The sequence below is a fragment of the Stenella coeruleoalba genome (genome assembly GCF_951394435.1).
Source record: "Stenella coeruleoalba genome assembly, chromosome: 16".
NCBI classification, from domain to species: Eukaryota; Metazoa; Chordata; class Mammalia; order Artiodactyla; family Delphinidae; genus Stenella; species Stenella coeruleoalba.
In genome coordinates, this window is record NC_137162.1 from 78,436,980 (window position 1) to 78,454,157 (window position 17,178).

The following is a 17,178-nucleotide window of genomic DNA, read 5'->3' on the forward strand; positions in this document are numbered from 1 at the left end:
GCAAGGGAAAAATGACAAACAACATACAAGGGAACTCCCATAAGGTTAACAGCAGATTTCGCAGCAGAAACTCTACAAGCCAAAAGGGGGTGGCATGATATACTTAAAGTGATGAAAGGGAAGAACCTACAACCAAGATTACTCTAGCCGGCAAGGATCTCGTTCAGATTTGATGGAGAAATGAAAAGCTTTACAGATAGGCAAAAGCTAAGAGAATTCAGCACCACCAAACCAGCTCTACAGCAAATGCTAAAGGAACTTCTCTAAGTGGGAAACACAAGAGAAGAAAAGGACCTACAAAAACAAACCCAAAACAATCAAGAAAAAGATTATGGGAACATACATATTGATAACTACCTTAAACGTGAATGGATTAAATGCTCCACCCAAAAGACACAGGCTTGCTGAATGGATACAAAAAAAAGACCCATATATATGCTGTCTACAAGAGACCCACTTCAGACCTAGGGACACATACAGACTGAAAGTGATGCGATGGAAAAAGATATTCCATGCAAATGGAAATCAAAAGAAAGCTGGAGTAGTAATACTCGTATCAGATAAAATATACTTTAAAATAAAGAATGTTACAAGAGACAAGGAAGGACACTACATAACGATCAAGGGATCAATCCAAAATGCAGATATAACAATTATAAATATATATGCACCCAACATAGCAGCACCTCAATACATAAGGCAACTGCTCACAGCTCTAAAAGAGGAAATCGACAGTAACACAATGATAGTGGGAGACTTTAACACATCACTCACACCAATGGACAGATCATCCAAAATGAAAATAAAGAAGGAAACAGAAGCTTTAAATGACACAATAGACCAGATAGATTTAATTGATATTTATAGGACATTCCATCCAAAAACAGCAGATTACGCTTTCTTCTCAAGTGCGCATGGAACATTCTCCAGGATAGATCACATCTTGGGTCACAAATCAAGCCTCAGTAAATTTGAGAAAATTGAAATCATATCAAGCATCTTTTCGGACCACAACACTATGAGATGAATTACAGGGAAAAAACCATAAAAAACACAAACACATGGAGGCTAAACAATACGCTACTAAATAACCAAGAGATCACAGAAGAAATCAAAGATGAAATCAAAACATACCTAGAGACAAATGACAATGAAAACACGATGATCCAAAACCTATGGGATTGGGCTTCCCTGGTGGTGCAGTGGTTGACAGTCCGCCTGCCGATTTAGGGGGCGTGGGTTCATACCCCGGTCCAGGAGGATGCCACATGCTGCGGAGCGGCTGGGCCCGTAAGCCATGGCTGCTGGGCCTGCATGTCTGGAGCCTGTGCTCCGCAGCGGGAGAGGCCGCAGCGGTGAGAGGCCCGCGTACCGCAAAAAACAAAAAACAAAAAACAAAAAACAAAAAACCTATGGGATGCAGCAAAAGCAGTTCTAAGAGGGAAGTTTATAGGTATACAAGCCTACCTCAAGAAACAAGAAAAATCTCAAACAATCTAACCTTACACCTAAAAGAACTAGAGAAAGAAGAACAAACAAAACCCAAAGTTAGCAGAAGGAAAGATATCATAAAGATCAGAGCAGAAATAAATGAAATAGAAACTACGAAAACAATAGCAAAGATCAATAAAACTAAAAGCTGGTTCCTTGAGAAGATAAACAAAATTGATAAACCATTAGCCAGACTCATCAAGAAAAAGAGGGAGAGGACTCAAATCAATAAAATTAGAAATGAAAAAGGAGAAGTTACAACAGACACTGCAGACATACAAAGCATCCTAAGAGACTACTACAAGCAGCTCTATGACATAAAATGGACAACCTGGAAGAAATGGACAAATTCTTAGAAAGGTATAACCTTCCAAGCCTGAACCAGGAATAAACAGAAAATATGAACAGACAAATCACAAGTAATGAAATTGAAACTGTGATTTAAAATCTTGCAACAAACGAAAGTCCAGGACCAGATGGCTTCACAGGTGAATTCTATCAAACATTCAGAGAAGAGCTAATACCCATCCTTCTCAAACTCTTCCAAAAAATTGCAGAGGAAGGAACACTCCCAACTCATTCTATGAGACTACCATCACCCTGATACCAAAACCAGACAAAAACCAGACAAAGATACTACAAAAAAAGAAAATTACAGACCAATATCACTGATGAATATAGATGCAAAAATCCTCAACAAAATATTAGCAAACAGAATCCAACAACATATTAAAAGGATCATACACCATGATCAAGTGGGATTTATCCCAGGGATGCAAGGATTCTTCAATATACGTAAATCAATCATTGTGATACACCATATTAACAAACTGAAGAAAAACCATATGATCATCTCAATAGATGCAGAAAAAGCTTTTGACAAAGTTCAACACCCATTTATGATAAAAACTCTCTAGAAGGTGGACAAAGAGGGAACCTACCTCAACATAATAAAGGCCATATATGACAAACCCACAGCAAACATCATTCTCAATGGTGAAAAACTGGAAGCATTTCCTCTAAGATCAGGAACAAGACAAGGATGTCCACTCTCACCACTATTATTCAACATAGTTTTGGAAGTCCCAGCCACAGCAATCAGAGAAGAAAAAGAAATCAAAGGAATACAAATTGGAAAAGAAGAAGCAAAACTGTCACTGTTTGCAGATGACATGATACTATACATAGAGAATCCTAAAAATGCCTTCAGAAAACTACTGGAGCTAATCAATGAGTCTGGTAAAGGTGCAGAATACAAAATTAATACACAGAAATCTCTGGTATTCCTATACACTAATGATGCAAAATCTGAAAGAGAAATTAAGGAAACACTCCCATTTACCATTGCAACAGAAAGAATAAAATACCTAGGAATAAACCTACCTAGGGAGACAAAAGACCTGTATGCAGAAAACTATAAGACACTGATGAAAGAAATTAAAGATGATACAAACAGATGGAGAGATATACCATGTTCTTGGATTGGAAGAATCAACATTGTGAAAATGACTACTACCCAAAGCAATCTACAGATTCAATGCAAGCCCTATCAAATTACCAATGGCATTTTTTACAGAACTAGAACAAATCATCTTAAAATTTGTATGGAGACACCAAAGACCCCGAATAGCCAAAGCAGTCTTGAGGGAAAAAAACGGAGGTGGAGGAATCGAACTCCCTGAGTTCAGACTATATTACAAACCTACAGTAATCAAGACAATATGATACTGGCACAAAAACAGAAACATAGATCAGTGGAACAAGATAGAAAGCCCAGAGATAAACCCACACACCTATGGTCAAGTAATCTATGACAAAGGAGGCAAGGATATACAATGGAGAAGACAGTCTCTTCAATAAGTGTGCTGGGAAAACTGGACAGCTACATATAAAAGCATGAAATTAGAACACTCCCTAACACCATACACAAAAATAAACTTAAAATGGATTCGATACCTAAATGTAAGACTGGACACTATAAAACTCTTAGAGGAAAACATAGGAAGAACACTCTTTGACATAAATCACAGCAAGATCTTTTTTGATCCACCTCCTAGAGTAATGGAAATAAAAACAAAAATAAACAAATGGGACCTAATGAAACTTCAAAGCTTTTGCACAGCAAAGGAAACCATAAACAAGATGAAAAGACAACTCAGAATAGAAAATATTTGCAAACAAATCAACGGATAAAGGATTAATCTCCAAAATATATAAACAGCTCATGCAGCTCAATATTAAAGAAACAAACAACCCAATCCAAAAATGGGCAGAAGACCTAAATAGATATTTCTACAAAGAAGGCATACAGATGGCCAAGAAGCACATGAAAAGCTGCTCAACATCACTAATTATTAGAGAAATGCAAATCAAAACTACAATGAGGTATCACCTCACACCAGTTAGAATGGGCATCATCAGAAAATCTACAAACAACAAATGCTGGTGTGCAGAAAAGGGAGCCCTCTTGCACTGTTGGTGGGAATGTAAATTGATACAACCACTATGGAGAACAGTATGGAGGTTCCTTAAAAAACTAAAAATAGAATTACCATATGATCCAGCAATCTCACTGCTGGGCATATACCCAGAGAAAACCATAATTCAAAAAGACACATGCACCCCAATGTTCACTGCAGCGCTACTTACAATAGCCAGGTCATGGAAGTGACCTAAATGCCCAACGACAGACGAATGGATAAAGAAGTTGTGGTACATATATACAATGGAATATTACTCAGCCATAAAAAAGAACGAAATTGAGTCATTTGTTGAGACGTGGGTGGATCTAGAGACTGTCATACAGAGTGAAGTCAGAAAGAGAAGAACAAATATCGTATATTAACACCTGTATGTGGAACCTAGAAAAATGGTACAGATGAACCAGTTTGCAGGGCAGAAGTTGAGACAGAGATGTAGAGGACAAATGTATGGACACCAAGGGGGGAAAGCCGTGTGGGGCTGGGGATGGTGGTGCGCTGAATTGGGCGATTGGGATTGACATGTATACATGATGTGTATAAAATAGATGACTAATAAGAACCTGCTGTATAAAAAAATAAATACAATAAAATTTAAAAACCCCACACAAAAAAACAAAAAAAAAAGCTGTAAATGTTAATATCATCATTTGATCATGTCAGAGAATAAATGATGAAATACATGAATTGCCAAAAATGTATGATAAACAGTATTTTGGCTTACGCCCTTTAACTCTTTTAAACAAATGAAACTTTCGGAGAAGTCACCATAATTAAAGAGAATGAAAATAATACTGATGATAAATTTTGTCAATATAAACATATATACATTTTCTTCTGGGAGGTGGGTCAACAGAAATTACCAGATTGTAAAAGGAACTCGGAATCTCGGAAAGTCAGAAGTGATGTCAGGGCAAAAAGAAGGGGCCCGGAGGTCGTGAGAACCCCCCGAGAGGGTGGTGTCCTGGAAAGCAGTGGAGACAGTGGACAACCGTGTCCAGGGCTGTGAATGCCCGGAAGGCGACAGCTGAGTTTGGCCAATGAATCTAGCAACCGGAAAGTGACCCTGCTAGAAGCAGCTGGGGTGGGGCCGTGGGACAAGCTCCAGAGAGTGAGAGGAGAGTGGGATCAGACTCCTCTCGTCCACAGGAGATCCAATGGAAAGGGGAGAGGAGGGATGGAAAGGGCAGATGTTTTAAGATGGGAGAAAGTACCAAACTTACATGAGACAAAAATAACCCAAGGGAGAGGGGGAAGTTGTCGATGCAGGAAATTAAATTCTCTGTTGCAGCAGAATCAGGTCCTGAGTCTGCCTGCTGTGATATCAGAGGATCACTGACTACCAGAAGCTGCCTAGAAAATATTTCGTTTTCTTTTCACACAGAAAAGGCTCCTAGTGTGAAAAACACAGTTCTGTTTTAACAAACACATTTCTATCACTCAGCTAAAGAGATTAAATGTAGCTAGCTTCATATATATATATATATATATATATATATATTTTTTTTTTTTTTTTTTAAAGTTTTAATTTTCACTGCATTGGGTCTTTGTTGCTGCGCATGGGCTTTCTCTAGTTGTGGCGAGCGGGGGCTACTCTTCATTGCGGTGCACGGGCTTCTCATTGCGGTGGCTTCTCTTGTTGCGGAGCACGGGCTCTAGGCACATGGGCTTCAGTAGTTGCGGCACACGGGCTCAGTAGTTGCAATGTGCGGGCTTAGTTGCTCCGCGGTTATGTGGGATCGTCCCCGACCAGGGCTCGAACCCGAGTCCCCTGCACTGGCAGGAGGATTCTTAACCACTGTGCCACCAAGGAATTCCCTAGCCTCTTTTTTCTTTTTTTTTAAGAGTTCAAACGGATCTACCTAAGAGATTACCTAGTCTAGGACTTCTCAAACTCAACCTGAAAAGCAGTCAGTCACCTGGAAAGCTTACTGGAACCCACCCCAGGTTGTGCACGCAGTGGGACTGGGCTGGGGCCCAGGTTCTGCTGTTTAAAACAATGTGCCAGGGGATTCTGATGCAGCGGGGCCTCATGTCCCACTTTAAGAAACTCTGATCTAATCCAATCCCATTTCACTTGGGGATATTGGGGTCACAATCACAGAGGTAGCACAGCCAAGACTCGGATTCCTGACTACCAGTGCACTATCCTTTCCTGCATTTCTGTCTTTATTCTCCTCACTACCACAAATTTTAGTAGTTATTAGATCCATCAGTAGATATTATTATTTAATGTTATTTAGTAAAGAAATATAGATCTAAAAAAGAGAAATATATATTTAACTAGATCATAATTTAAAAATATTTTTGATTACTTCAATGTGACTAAATTTCCTCTGTAATGCAATGTATTTTTTCCCCCTGCTTTTGAAAAGATTATGTTATGCCTCCAAAAGGACACACAACATAAAAAAAGTCCTGGTCTAGTGTGTATTCCACATAAGAAGTAGAATCTGAGTTGGACCTTGAAACCTGAGTAGGAGCTTGATGAAAAAGTGGTGGTACTTGTCCTACAATAAGCATCAAACAGGATCCTACATGAAAATCCCTCTGAGAATAGAGAAAGCACAGCAAAAGCAATACTACTGAAAATAAGACATTTCTAGAACCATAACATTTTAACTAAAATATGTTTTAAACAAAGGTGCTTCAACCACAATGTTCGCCGCAGCACTACATTACAACAGCTAAGACATGGAATCAACCTAAATGTCCATCAACAGATGAATGGATAAAGAAGATGTGGTGTGTATGTGTGTGTGTGTGTGTACACACACACACACACACACAGACTGAAATATTACTCAGCTGTAAAAAAGAATGAAAATAATGCCATTTGCAGCAACATGGATGGACTTAGAGATTATCACACTAAGTGAAGTAAGCCAGACAGAGACAAATATATGATATCACTTATACATAGAATCTAAAAAAAATGATACAATGAACTTATTTACAAAACAGAAATAGACCCACAGACATAGAAAACAAACTTATGGCTGGTTACCAAAGGGGAAAGCGGGGGGGGGGGGGGGGGAGGGATAAATTAGGAGTGTGGAATTAACACATACACACTACTATATATAAATAGATAAACAACAAGGTCCTGCTGTATGGCACAGGGAACTATACCCAATATTTTGAAATAACCTATAAGGGAAAAGAATCTCAAAAAGATTATATATATATATATATATATAAACTGAATCGCTTTCTGTACACCTGAAACTAACACGATATTGTAAATCAACTATACTTTAAAAAAAAATAAACAAACGTGTTTCTTACAAAGTAAATCACAAAGATGACTTGTAGGTTGTCTCGTTTAATTTTCCATTTTGACAGCACACAGTCCAATCTTGTGTTTACTGACAACTAAACGTTATGAATGTTAAACACTTTACATGTACAAGGCTGAACTAAATCCCAAGGTATGTTGTTAGGTGTCAGAAAAATAATTCCAGACAATTTAGAACACTCGTTTATGTACCTCAATCTATCTAAATGTATACAAACAAATGAGTTTTGCATCTAAGAGACTGTTCCTAGAGTCTCACATTTACGAAACAGGCTTTGGCTTACAAAACAGTGAAATTTGAAATTTTAGTGAAATGAAATTATGAAATTTATGAAATAGTATTAGTTTTCCTTAAAGGAGTAACACTGGGGGGTGGAAATAGAAATAGGAAAATGTATTGTTCAAATATTATGTGACTGAAATGTAAAAATAAGTATGAGAGCACAAATTTTAAAACCAGCACATTTATAATAAATGAAAAACAACAATGTAAAACAAATACCACGGTTTTCATTTCTGTCCTAAATTTATAACAGTGGTAATGAACAATTCAAGAAGAGACCTTTATTACTGTTTAGTTTCGCTGCAGGCAGAAGAAAGAAGTCAGAAATGGTGTTAGGGTGCAAAGGAGATGCTGTGCCCTTTGCAGATCAAAGGAAAACATCAAACATCAGTCTCCTCTGCAACATTCCTGGCAGGTTTCTCGGAAAAACAAACAGCCCAGCAAATAAAAAATGCTAGCTGAAGAAGTGCCCATCAATAACAGTAAATCTTCAAAGACAAACTAATAATTCAAAGATTCCACTGAGATCTTAGATTATTATCAAGATGTTGCATCTGAACACTGAAATTCTGAACCCTGCCTAAAAGAGAAAAAACTGGGGGAGGGGAGGAGTGAAGGGGGAGAGTCCAAAATGTTTTCTCTTGTAAGCATTCGGCTTGTTCAAGTTCCTGCCTCCTTCGGCCCACCAATTACATATGCAGCTAGGAAAGTCCATACATCCCAACCACGGCTCTTGCAGAAATGAAAGACTCTCAAGAAGCACTATAATCAAGGTTCAGTCTGCCCAACAGAGTTGTAAGATAAAATTCAGGTGCCCAGTTAAATCTGGATTTCAGATAAACAATCTGAAATTTGTTATATACTTAAAATTTTTCATTATAAGTATATATATGATGCATGTCCCATACTTATACCAATAAATGCTTATACTGCTTATCTGAAACCCAAATTTCACCATGCATTTTGTATTTTTATTTGCTGAATCTGGCAATACTACTCAAAGGTAAAAGGGTCCCCAACAGATTCCAAAACTCCTATAGTAAGTATCTTTCTTATTGGGGCTTGTTTAGATGCTGGGAAAGACTGGGTCTCTGGGGAGTTCCTAATAAATGTCATTGACCTTGATATCCTGTTTGTTACAGGCATGCATAGAGCCTTTTCAGCAACACTGCATAACTAACCATTCACCATGAGAGGAGACATATTCACTCTAATTTAATGTATATTGCTGTAATATCTAAAGAATTGACCAGGTGAACTCATTTTCCCAACAGAAAAAAAAAAAAAAAAGAAAAAAGCTCAGTTGATAAGCACCTTTTTGCACACTGCTTCTGAATGTCACAACTTCTATTTTGCCCTGATTCATGGGAAGCTTCCCAAAATGAAATATCTCTCTTCACCTCTTACAGAGATTCACCCTGCCTGTATCCTATCAGCACATTTAGTGATTTTTTAAAAAATTATCCTATCACTTTATACCTATACCAGAGTAGAGTGCCCTGTGCTATACAGTAGGTTCTCATTAGTTATCTCTTTTATACATAGTAGTGTATATATGTCAATCCCAATCTCCCAATCCATTCCACCCTCCAGGAGAATATTTTATACTGATGCATTAATGCTCATTTAAGAACCTCAGAAAGGGTGAGCTGTGACAGAGCGAGAGAGAGGCATGGACATATATACACTACCAAACGTAAGGTAGATAGCTAGTGGGAAGCAGCCGCGTAGCACAGGGATATCAGCTCGGTGCTTTGTGATGGCCTGGAGGGGTGGGATGGGGAGGTGGGAGGGAGGGAGACGCAAGAGGGAGGAGATATGGAAACGTGTATATGTATGGCTGATTCACTTTGTTGTAAAGCAGAAACTAACACACCGTTGTAAAGCAGAAACTAACACACCATTGTAAAGTAATTATACCCCAATAAAGATGTTAAAAAAATAATAATAAAATAAAATAAAATGAAAAATAAAGTGTATTTTGGATCTGTAAAAAAAAAAGAACCTCAGAACACTTTCCAACAATCTTATGACGCACACAGGATAAGTAAATCGAGGAGCTTCCATTTGTTAAGTTAGCCAGTGTTGTGGACATGGTTTGGACACCATGTCCCCTCTGACGCCAAGTATTAAACTCCATTCATGGTGCTGAAGAAAAGTAAGATTTTAACATTTCTTGCTCAAAAGAAAAGAGAAATCATGCAATTACTTAGAAAGGGAATATTTTCAATAAAAGCTGAGGGTAAAATACTGACCCGCACAGTTCAAAGAGTTTAGGGTACACCCTTTAGTTTAGGTTGAAAGAAAAGCGCTGGAAATCTAGGGATAAGGCAGAGAGAAATTCAAAGTTCATCACCTTAACTGAACCTCTCAACTCCCCAAAAGACAAGAGATGGAGAACAGAAGCACCTGGGAGAGACACATAACTGGTTCACAGGCATAAATTTGGGATAAACCTGTATACTACTACTGTAAACCGACAGTGTCACAAATATTAATTACAGGTAATTAATATATAACCAGGAGATTGCCATATTTACCTTAGGTTATTTAAGAGATCAGATTGAAACTAAAGAGTGACATGAAGTCCTCTGAACATGGGGGCCTTCCAAGGTAATCTGGTCCACTCCCTAAACTTCTTCTGTCGGTGTCACACCAACTATTCAAGAAAAAATTTTACCTTATTTTTAGAGAACTACACTAAAGAGGAGTTCATTCATAGCCAGGATTTGAGCTTGACTCCAGTGTTTCGTGCTCTACTCATAACCCACTTGGTCACCAATACCTGTCATAGCCATCTCAAAGAGTCAGCGTAACGAACAAATGTGATAACATGGAAACACTGAAAGCTAACTGTGAAGACAGTTCTTCTCTGGGTTAAAGCCCATCTTATATTCTTCTTGAAGGTCGTTGTTAAAACAGAGGTTAGACCTTTGCAAATGTTATTCTATTCTAAACTGAGAAGTCTCATGAGATCAACGTGAGCTGAAGTGGTTGGGGGAAAATACACAGGGAAGAATGTATGCCCTGAGCCGGGCCTTGAAAACCACCCTGTCTGTCCCCAGGTTCTGACCTCAAGCGGCAGGACCTAACCCTGACCGGCAGGGTGTCAACCCAGCAACCTGGGACGCTGGGGAGACTCAAGAAAGCAGCTCACCAAACAACTCACTCAACACACCCTAATATCCTGCATACACAGCAGAGGCCAGCAGACTAGCCTTCATAAGACATGTGCGCCAGAGCGCATAACTACCCTGTTATACTGTGTCTAACAGGCTCAGCCACTTGACAGTAACACGTGCTTCTGAAGAGGTGGGATCCGAATTTTGCTATCAATATGACAACTTCTGACCCATTTTCCTCCTTTAAAATGGGTATACCACCTTTTTGCCATTTACCTATTTCACAAGTATAAGATAGGAACATTTATGATCTGACAACTTTAAATTGCTTTGGTTTCATGAAAATAGCATCTAAGCATTAAAAAAAATGTGTACTGTGGTAAAATACATATCGCTATTATGACTTTCCAAGTAAAATTTGAAATGTAAAAGAAGACTCCAATGAAGTTACTAAGAGATCTGAATTGGCTTAATAACAAGTACATGTGCTATATTCTGTTTTGTCTGATTTAGAGATTCTAAGATATTGGTATAATCTTTACTAGTTGAAGCCAAGTTCGACCTAATACCAATATAAGCATTAACAACTATAAAGGATAAGGTAATTCCTTTAGTCTAGACTAGTGGTTCTCCACCACAACAGAGCCAATGCTCCCTTGTATATTGCCCCCAAAACAATGCGAAATGGAATTACTAACCCATACAGGATTTCAAAGTCAACAAAATGTCATTTCATTGAAACAAAAGTGATTTATAATAACATAGCATGTATTTCAACATGTAAATGCTCAGGCATGACTGTACTAGGAAACACAACAAAGCAAGGAAATGCTTATTCCAAGGGTAAGAACCTGAACACTAAGTCTGTGCCCATCAGCACTTCAGGGCAAATCCCAGCTCTGCCAGGACTGACACAAGTCTTCATTTTCCTACTCAGAGTAACCAAGACTGAAAATATCACCATATGCAGAGACCATGAAGGACACGTAACCATGGATGATTTGGGAGGTGCTGGGGCAGGCTCCTCAGGGAACGTTCCCTCACTGGAGGTTTTGTGAGGTCATGGTCCAGGGAGGTAAGGGATCAACAGGCCAAGCTAAGAGATTTCTATTTCAACACCTCTCTAAACACATAAATTGCTCCCTTCATACTCTATGACCTCTTGACAGATTCTGAGCTGGCCTCATGCCATGTCTGTCACTACCGCTGGCCTCTAGGAACATGCCAATTCTTCTTCTATCCTGACCTCCCAAAGCTACAGAATGCTCGACTAGGAAACTTATTTTGCTATTATCTGATTTTGACCTTCATTTTAGAGGTTAGTAAATTTAGTCTGATTTAAGGTCATAAAGATTGTTAAAAGCAAAGTTAGAGGCCTCTGGATTACCAGGCCAGGAGTGTGTTCACTGTACCACATTTAAAGAATGGTAAGCTTAATAATAACAGATTCTTCCGAGAAACTGAAACTTAGGGAAAACAAACAACAACAAAAATTTGAAAGATAGACTGCCTGAAATTCCCCTCCATCCTTTTCAGAGCTTCACATAGTTTCTCTGAAATCAAGCAGGTAAAAATATTAGTAGATATGCACTATAATGTGTAATTCTTTTCATGATAAGAGCTTTATTTTATTTTATTTTTTAAATAAATTAATTTAATTTATTTATTTATTTTTGGCTGCGTTGGGTCTTCGTTGCTGCGTGCGGGCTTTCTCTAGTTGTGGCAAGCGGGGGCTACTCTTTGTTGTGGTGTGTGGGCTTCTCATTGCAGTGGCTTCTCTTGTTGTGGACCACGGGCTCTAGGAGCATGGGCTTCAGTAGTTGTGGCACGCAAGCTCAGTAGTTGTGGCACACAGGCTTAGTTGCTCTACAGCATGTGGGCTCTTCCCAGACCAGGGCTTGAACCCGTGTCTCCTGCATTAGCAGGCAGATTCCTAACCACTGCACCACCAGGGAAGCCCAAGAGCTTTTTTTAAAATAGTGGCCTAGCATGCCACTGTTTGGATGTTCTGTATTTTGCTTAATCAACTGCTTTTATTGGATATCTAGGCTATTCCTCTTCTAGTATTCACTCAGTGGGTAGTAAATAGTTAATGAATCAATGAGAAATGTTTGGATCCATACAATTAAAAAAAAAACTGTCACAAAACAAAAACACAAAAAAGGACAAAGAAAGCAACCCCACTTGCAAGGTTAAGACTGAGAATTTTAAAAACAAGGAAAAAAACTCTACAAATAGAATTGTCTTTTTAGAATACACCAAATTCTACATTATAACTACCATAACAGTCAAACATGTCTTCTTCTCCATCCCCCCTTATTCAGCTATTTAACATTCTCCTAGATAACCATGCCAATTGGCAATGGAAAATTACCTGCATTTAAAATACACAGTCCCTTCGTGGCTTCCATCATGCTTTCCCCTCTCAGGATTGTCCCATTCTACTCCTAACCAGAGTCCTGGAAGAACAAGAAAAACAAAATGAGCATTAAATTAGGACACAGGTGATGCTCCATTTTTCTGCAAGGAAATACAGTTTGCAATGGAAACCACAGCACACAGACACCACTGGGGGAGAAAGAAATGTCTTTAGGAAAAGACAAGTCAACCTCAGACTCAGAACTTAATCAGCAAATGCAATAGCAAGTTTGGTTCAAAAAGCCAACAAAAACCACAACTGCAGAAAACAACAGTAGCTCAAATTTACAGACAGAAAGTAGAATGGTGGTTGCCAGGAGCTAAGGGGAGGGGAGAATGGGGAGTTCTTGTTTAATGGGTACAGAGTTTCAGTTTTGCAAAATGAAGAGTCCTGGAGATGGATGGTGGTGATAACTATGACAATGTTACCGTACTTAATATCACTGAACTATACACTTAAAAGTGGTAAAATGGTAAGTTTAGTTACGTATAACTTACCACAATTAAAAAAAATATATATATATATACACACACACACATATATAAGATATCTCTTTCAAAGCACCAGAGAGCTAACAAGGCACTGAAGAATTACAAAATTCTTTTTTGTAATTGAATTTGTAATTGAATTACAAAATTCAATTATAAAATTGTAATTACAAAATTACAAAATCTGAGAGAAAAGGGAAACCCAGAGTTAAACGAAGTCTTAAAGCAAATTTTTCCCCTCAAGGCATCTGCTGATTCTGGTAGAAAAGGCTGAAAAGCTAAAATGCTGAACAGGGCTTTGGCCAGAGCTTTTGAGGGACTAAGAGGTCAATAATGAAAATTACAGCCTCCCAAGGAAGATGGAGGTTGCAAGAAACTCTCTAGGTTTCGTACTGGAGCTTGAAATGCCTTGATTTTAAGAGTTAGGAAGGAACCAACTCTAAACAGACGAGCCCTTGAAGGGACTGAAGGTCAACTTCAAATAATCTCATTCCCAGATTTGTTTAAGTGATCTGGGATTGCCAGGGACCCTCGCCATCTGCCAGAGTTAACTTCAGTCCTCTCTGGAGGAAGCTAACACCATTGCAAAGCTCAAATTATAACTCTTCATAATCAATACCTGGCACTCAAACAGAAACAACCAAGCATAGAAAAAGATAAGCATCTATGACTGAAAACCAAGAAAAACAACAGCCAACAGCAGCAGATCCACTGGGCATCTGCATAACAGAGTTTTACGTATGTTTAATATTTTCAGGAAAACAAAAGATAAAATTGAGAACTTCAGCAGAAATATTTTTAAACTTTTTTCAAACCCTAAATGGAAATTCTGGAACTGAAAAATTCAATAATTCAAATTATAATTCAATGGATAGTTTTTTTACAATAGATTATACATAATTTTTTTAAAAAACAGGTGAGAAAAAAATATATACAGAACATAGCACAGTAATAAGTGATGAAAAACAGACTAGCATGTAAGAGACGTAGAGAATACAACGAAAAGGTCTACCATGTATATAGAACTGGAGCCCCCAAAAAGAGAGTAGGGAGAGATTGTGGAAAGAGCAATCTCTGAAGAAATAATGACTGAGACTATTACAAAACTAAAGAAAGGCATCAAGCCACACATTTAAGAAGGTCTAAGAAAAATAAACAGTACAAATGCAAGACAAACAAAAAACAACCACAAAAAAAAGAGAAAACAAAACAAAGCAAAACCAAACTCCACCAGTTGCCATATAACAAAGACAGAGAAAAATCTTAAAACAGCTCGGGGTGAGGGAGAGGAAACAGATTATCTCCAAAGGAAAACAACCAGAAATAGTTGACTGACTTCTCCATAGAAACAGTAAAAGCCAGAACGATAAATGAATAATATCTTCAAAATACTGGGGGAAAAAAAAAGTTAAAAACAAACAAACAAAAACACCCTGGCAATCTGGAACACTGTAATTGGTGAAAATATCCTTCAAAAAAGTAAGCAAGGGGCCCTGAATACCCAAAACAATCTTGAAAAACAGTAACAAAGTCAGAGGGCTTATACTTTCCAATTTCAAAACTTGCTACAAAGCAACTGTAATCAAAAAAGTGTGTTACTGTCATAAGGCTCAGATCAAAGGAGTAGAGTTGAGAATCCAGAAATAAACCCATACATGGTCAACTGGTTTTTGACAGAAGTGTCAAGTCAACTCAACAGGAAAGAACAGTCTTTTCAACAAATGGTGCTGAGACAACTAGATACCCACATGCAAAAGAATGAATTTGGACACCCAACTCTCAAAATAGATTAAAAAAACCTCTTAGAAGAAAACTTTATTTCTAAGGATTTATTTCTAATCCTAAAACTTAAGGATAAATCTATAAGCCATGGATTTGGCACTGGAGTCTTAGATATGGCACCAAAAGATCAAGCAACAAAAGAAAAAAACATAAATTGGACTTCATAAAATTTAAACTTTTTTTTTTTTTTTTTTTGGTGGTACGTGGGCCTCTCACAACAGTGGCCTCTCCCGTTGCGGAGCACAGGCTCCGGACGTGCAGGCTCAGCGGCCATGCCTCAGGGGCCCAGCCGCTCTGTGGCATGTGGGATCCTCCCGGTCCGGTGCACGAAACTATGTCCCCTGCATCGGCAGGCAGACTCTCAACCACTGCGCCACCAGGGAAGCCCAAAATTTAAACACTTTTGTACATCAAAGGCCATTGACAGAAATGGGTGAAAAATGTACCACTCTGGTGGGAGATGTTGATAATGGGAGAGGTTATGCATGTGTGGGGGCAGGAGGTATATGGGAAATCTCTGTACCTTCCACTCAACTTCCTTGTGAACCTAAAGCTATTCTAAAAAACAAAGTCTACTTTTAAAAGGTTAAAATGGTGTGTAATTGATAAAAATATCAAATCACTATGTTGCACACCTGAAACTAATATAATGTTTTAAGTCAACTATACTTCAATAAAAAGATTAAAATGGTAAATTTTATGTTACATATATTTTATAACAATTTTACAGTTTTAATGGAAAAAATGGGTAAAATGGCAAATTTTGTTTTATATATATGTAACCATAACTAAAAAAAAAATTTTTTTAAGGCAACATAATGGCAACTTCAACAAAGAAATATCGACAAGGGTGATCTTCAAGGAAAAAGAAAATTATCCCAGAAGGAAGCCTGAGGATACAGAGGCGAATGAAGGGCAACAAAATGGTAAATATATGGTAAGTCTAAATTAATACTGAAATACGAAATAACAGTAATATTATCTCTTTGGGTTTAAAATACACACAGATTGGGCTTCCCTGGTGGCGCAGTGGTTAAGAATCTGCCTGCCAATGCAGGGTACACAGGTACGAGCCCTGGTCTGGGAAGATCCCACATGTCACACAGCAACTACGCCCATGTGCCACAACTACTGAGCCTGCGCTCTAGAGACTGCGAGCCACAACTACTGAGCCCGTGTATCGGAACTACTGAAGCCCATGCGCCTACAGCCCGTGTCCCACAACAAGAGAAGCCACTGCAATGAGAAGCCCACGCACCACAACGAAGAGTAGCCCCTGCTTGCCGCAACTAGAGAAAGCCCATGCATAGTAACAAAGACCCAACACAGCCAAAAATAAAATAAATTAAAAAAAATTTTTTAGTAAGATAAAATACACAGATTAAAATATCCAACGTGTGGATAAGGAAGAAGGTAGGTGGAATTAATGTTCAAGAGTTCTAACGTCTTTGCATGAGTCCAGGAAGAGGTAAAATTACTAATTTTTATTAGGTTTTTATAATTCAAAGACGTATGTTTTATTTTAATCTCTAGGGTAACCACTAAATAATAAAAATGTATAAATACCAAATTAATAGAGGGAAATTTTAAACTAATCAATCCAGTGAAAGAAAAAAAAGCAATAAAGAGCATAGGCAAGACAAATTAGAAAGTAAATAATTAGATGGTAGACATAAACCCAAATTACCAACAATTAAATAAAACCATAATGGACTAAATATTCTAGTTAAAAGCGAGCTTGCAAAAACTGTCCTCGGGATTTTGATAGGGATAGCCACTGAATCTGTAGATTGCTATGGGTAGTATAGACATTTT

At 38.1% G+C, this 17,178-nt stretch overlaps 1 protein-coding gene across 9 annotated transcripts in view; it reads right to left on the bottom strand.

Annotated features, from left to right (window-relative positions):
- The window catches only part of TBCE (tubulin folding cofactor E), a 126,428-nt gene that overhangs the window by 24,528 nt on the left and 84,722 nt on the right, over positions 1-17,178 (bottom strand). For all 9 annotated transcript variants that reach the window (XM_079899838.1, XM_079899837.1, XM_079899841.1 and 6 more), the window contains one exon: positions 13,049-13,133. In XM_079899838.1, coding sequence (XP_079755964.1) covers positions 13,049-13,133 — 85 coding nt within the window. The remainder of the gene's footprint in view (positions 1-13,048; positions 13,134-17,178) is intronic.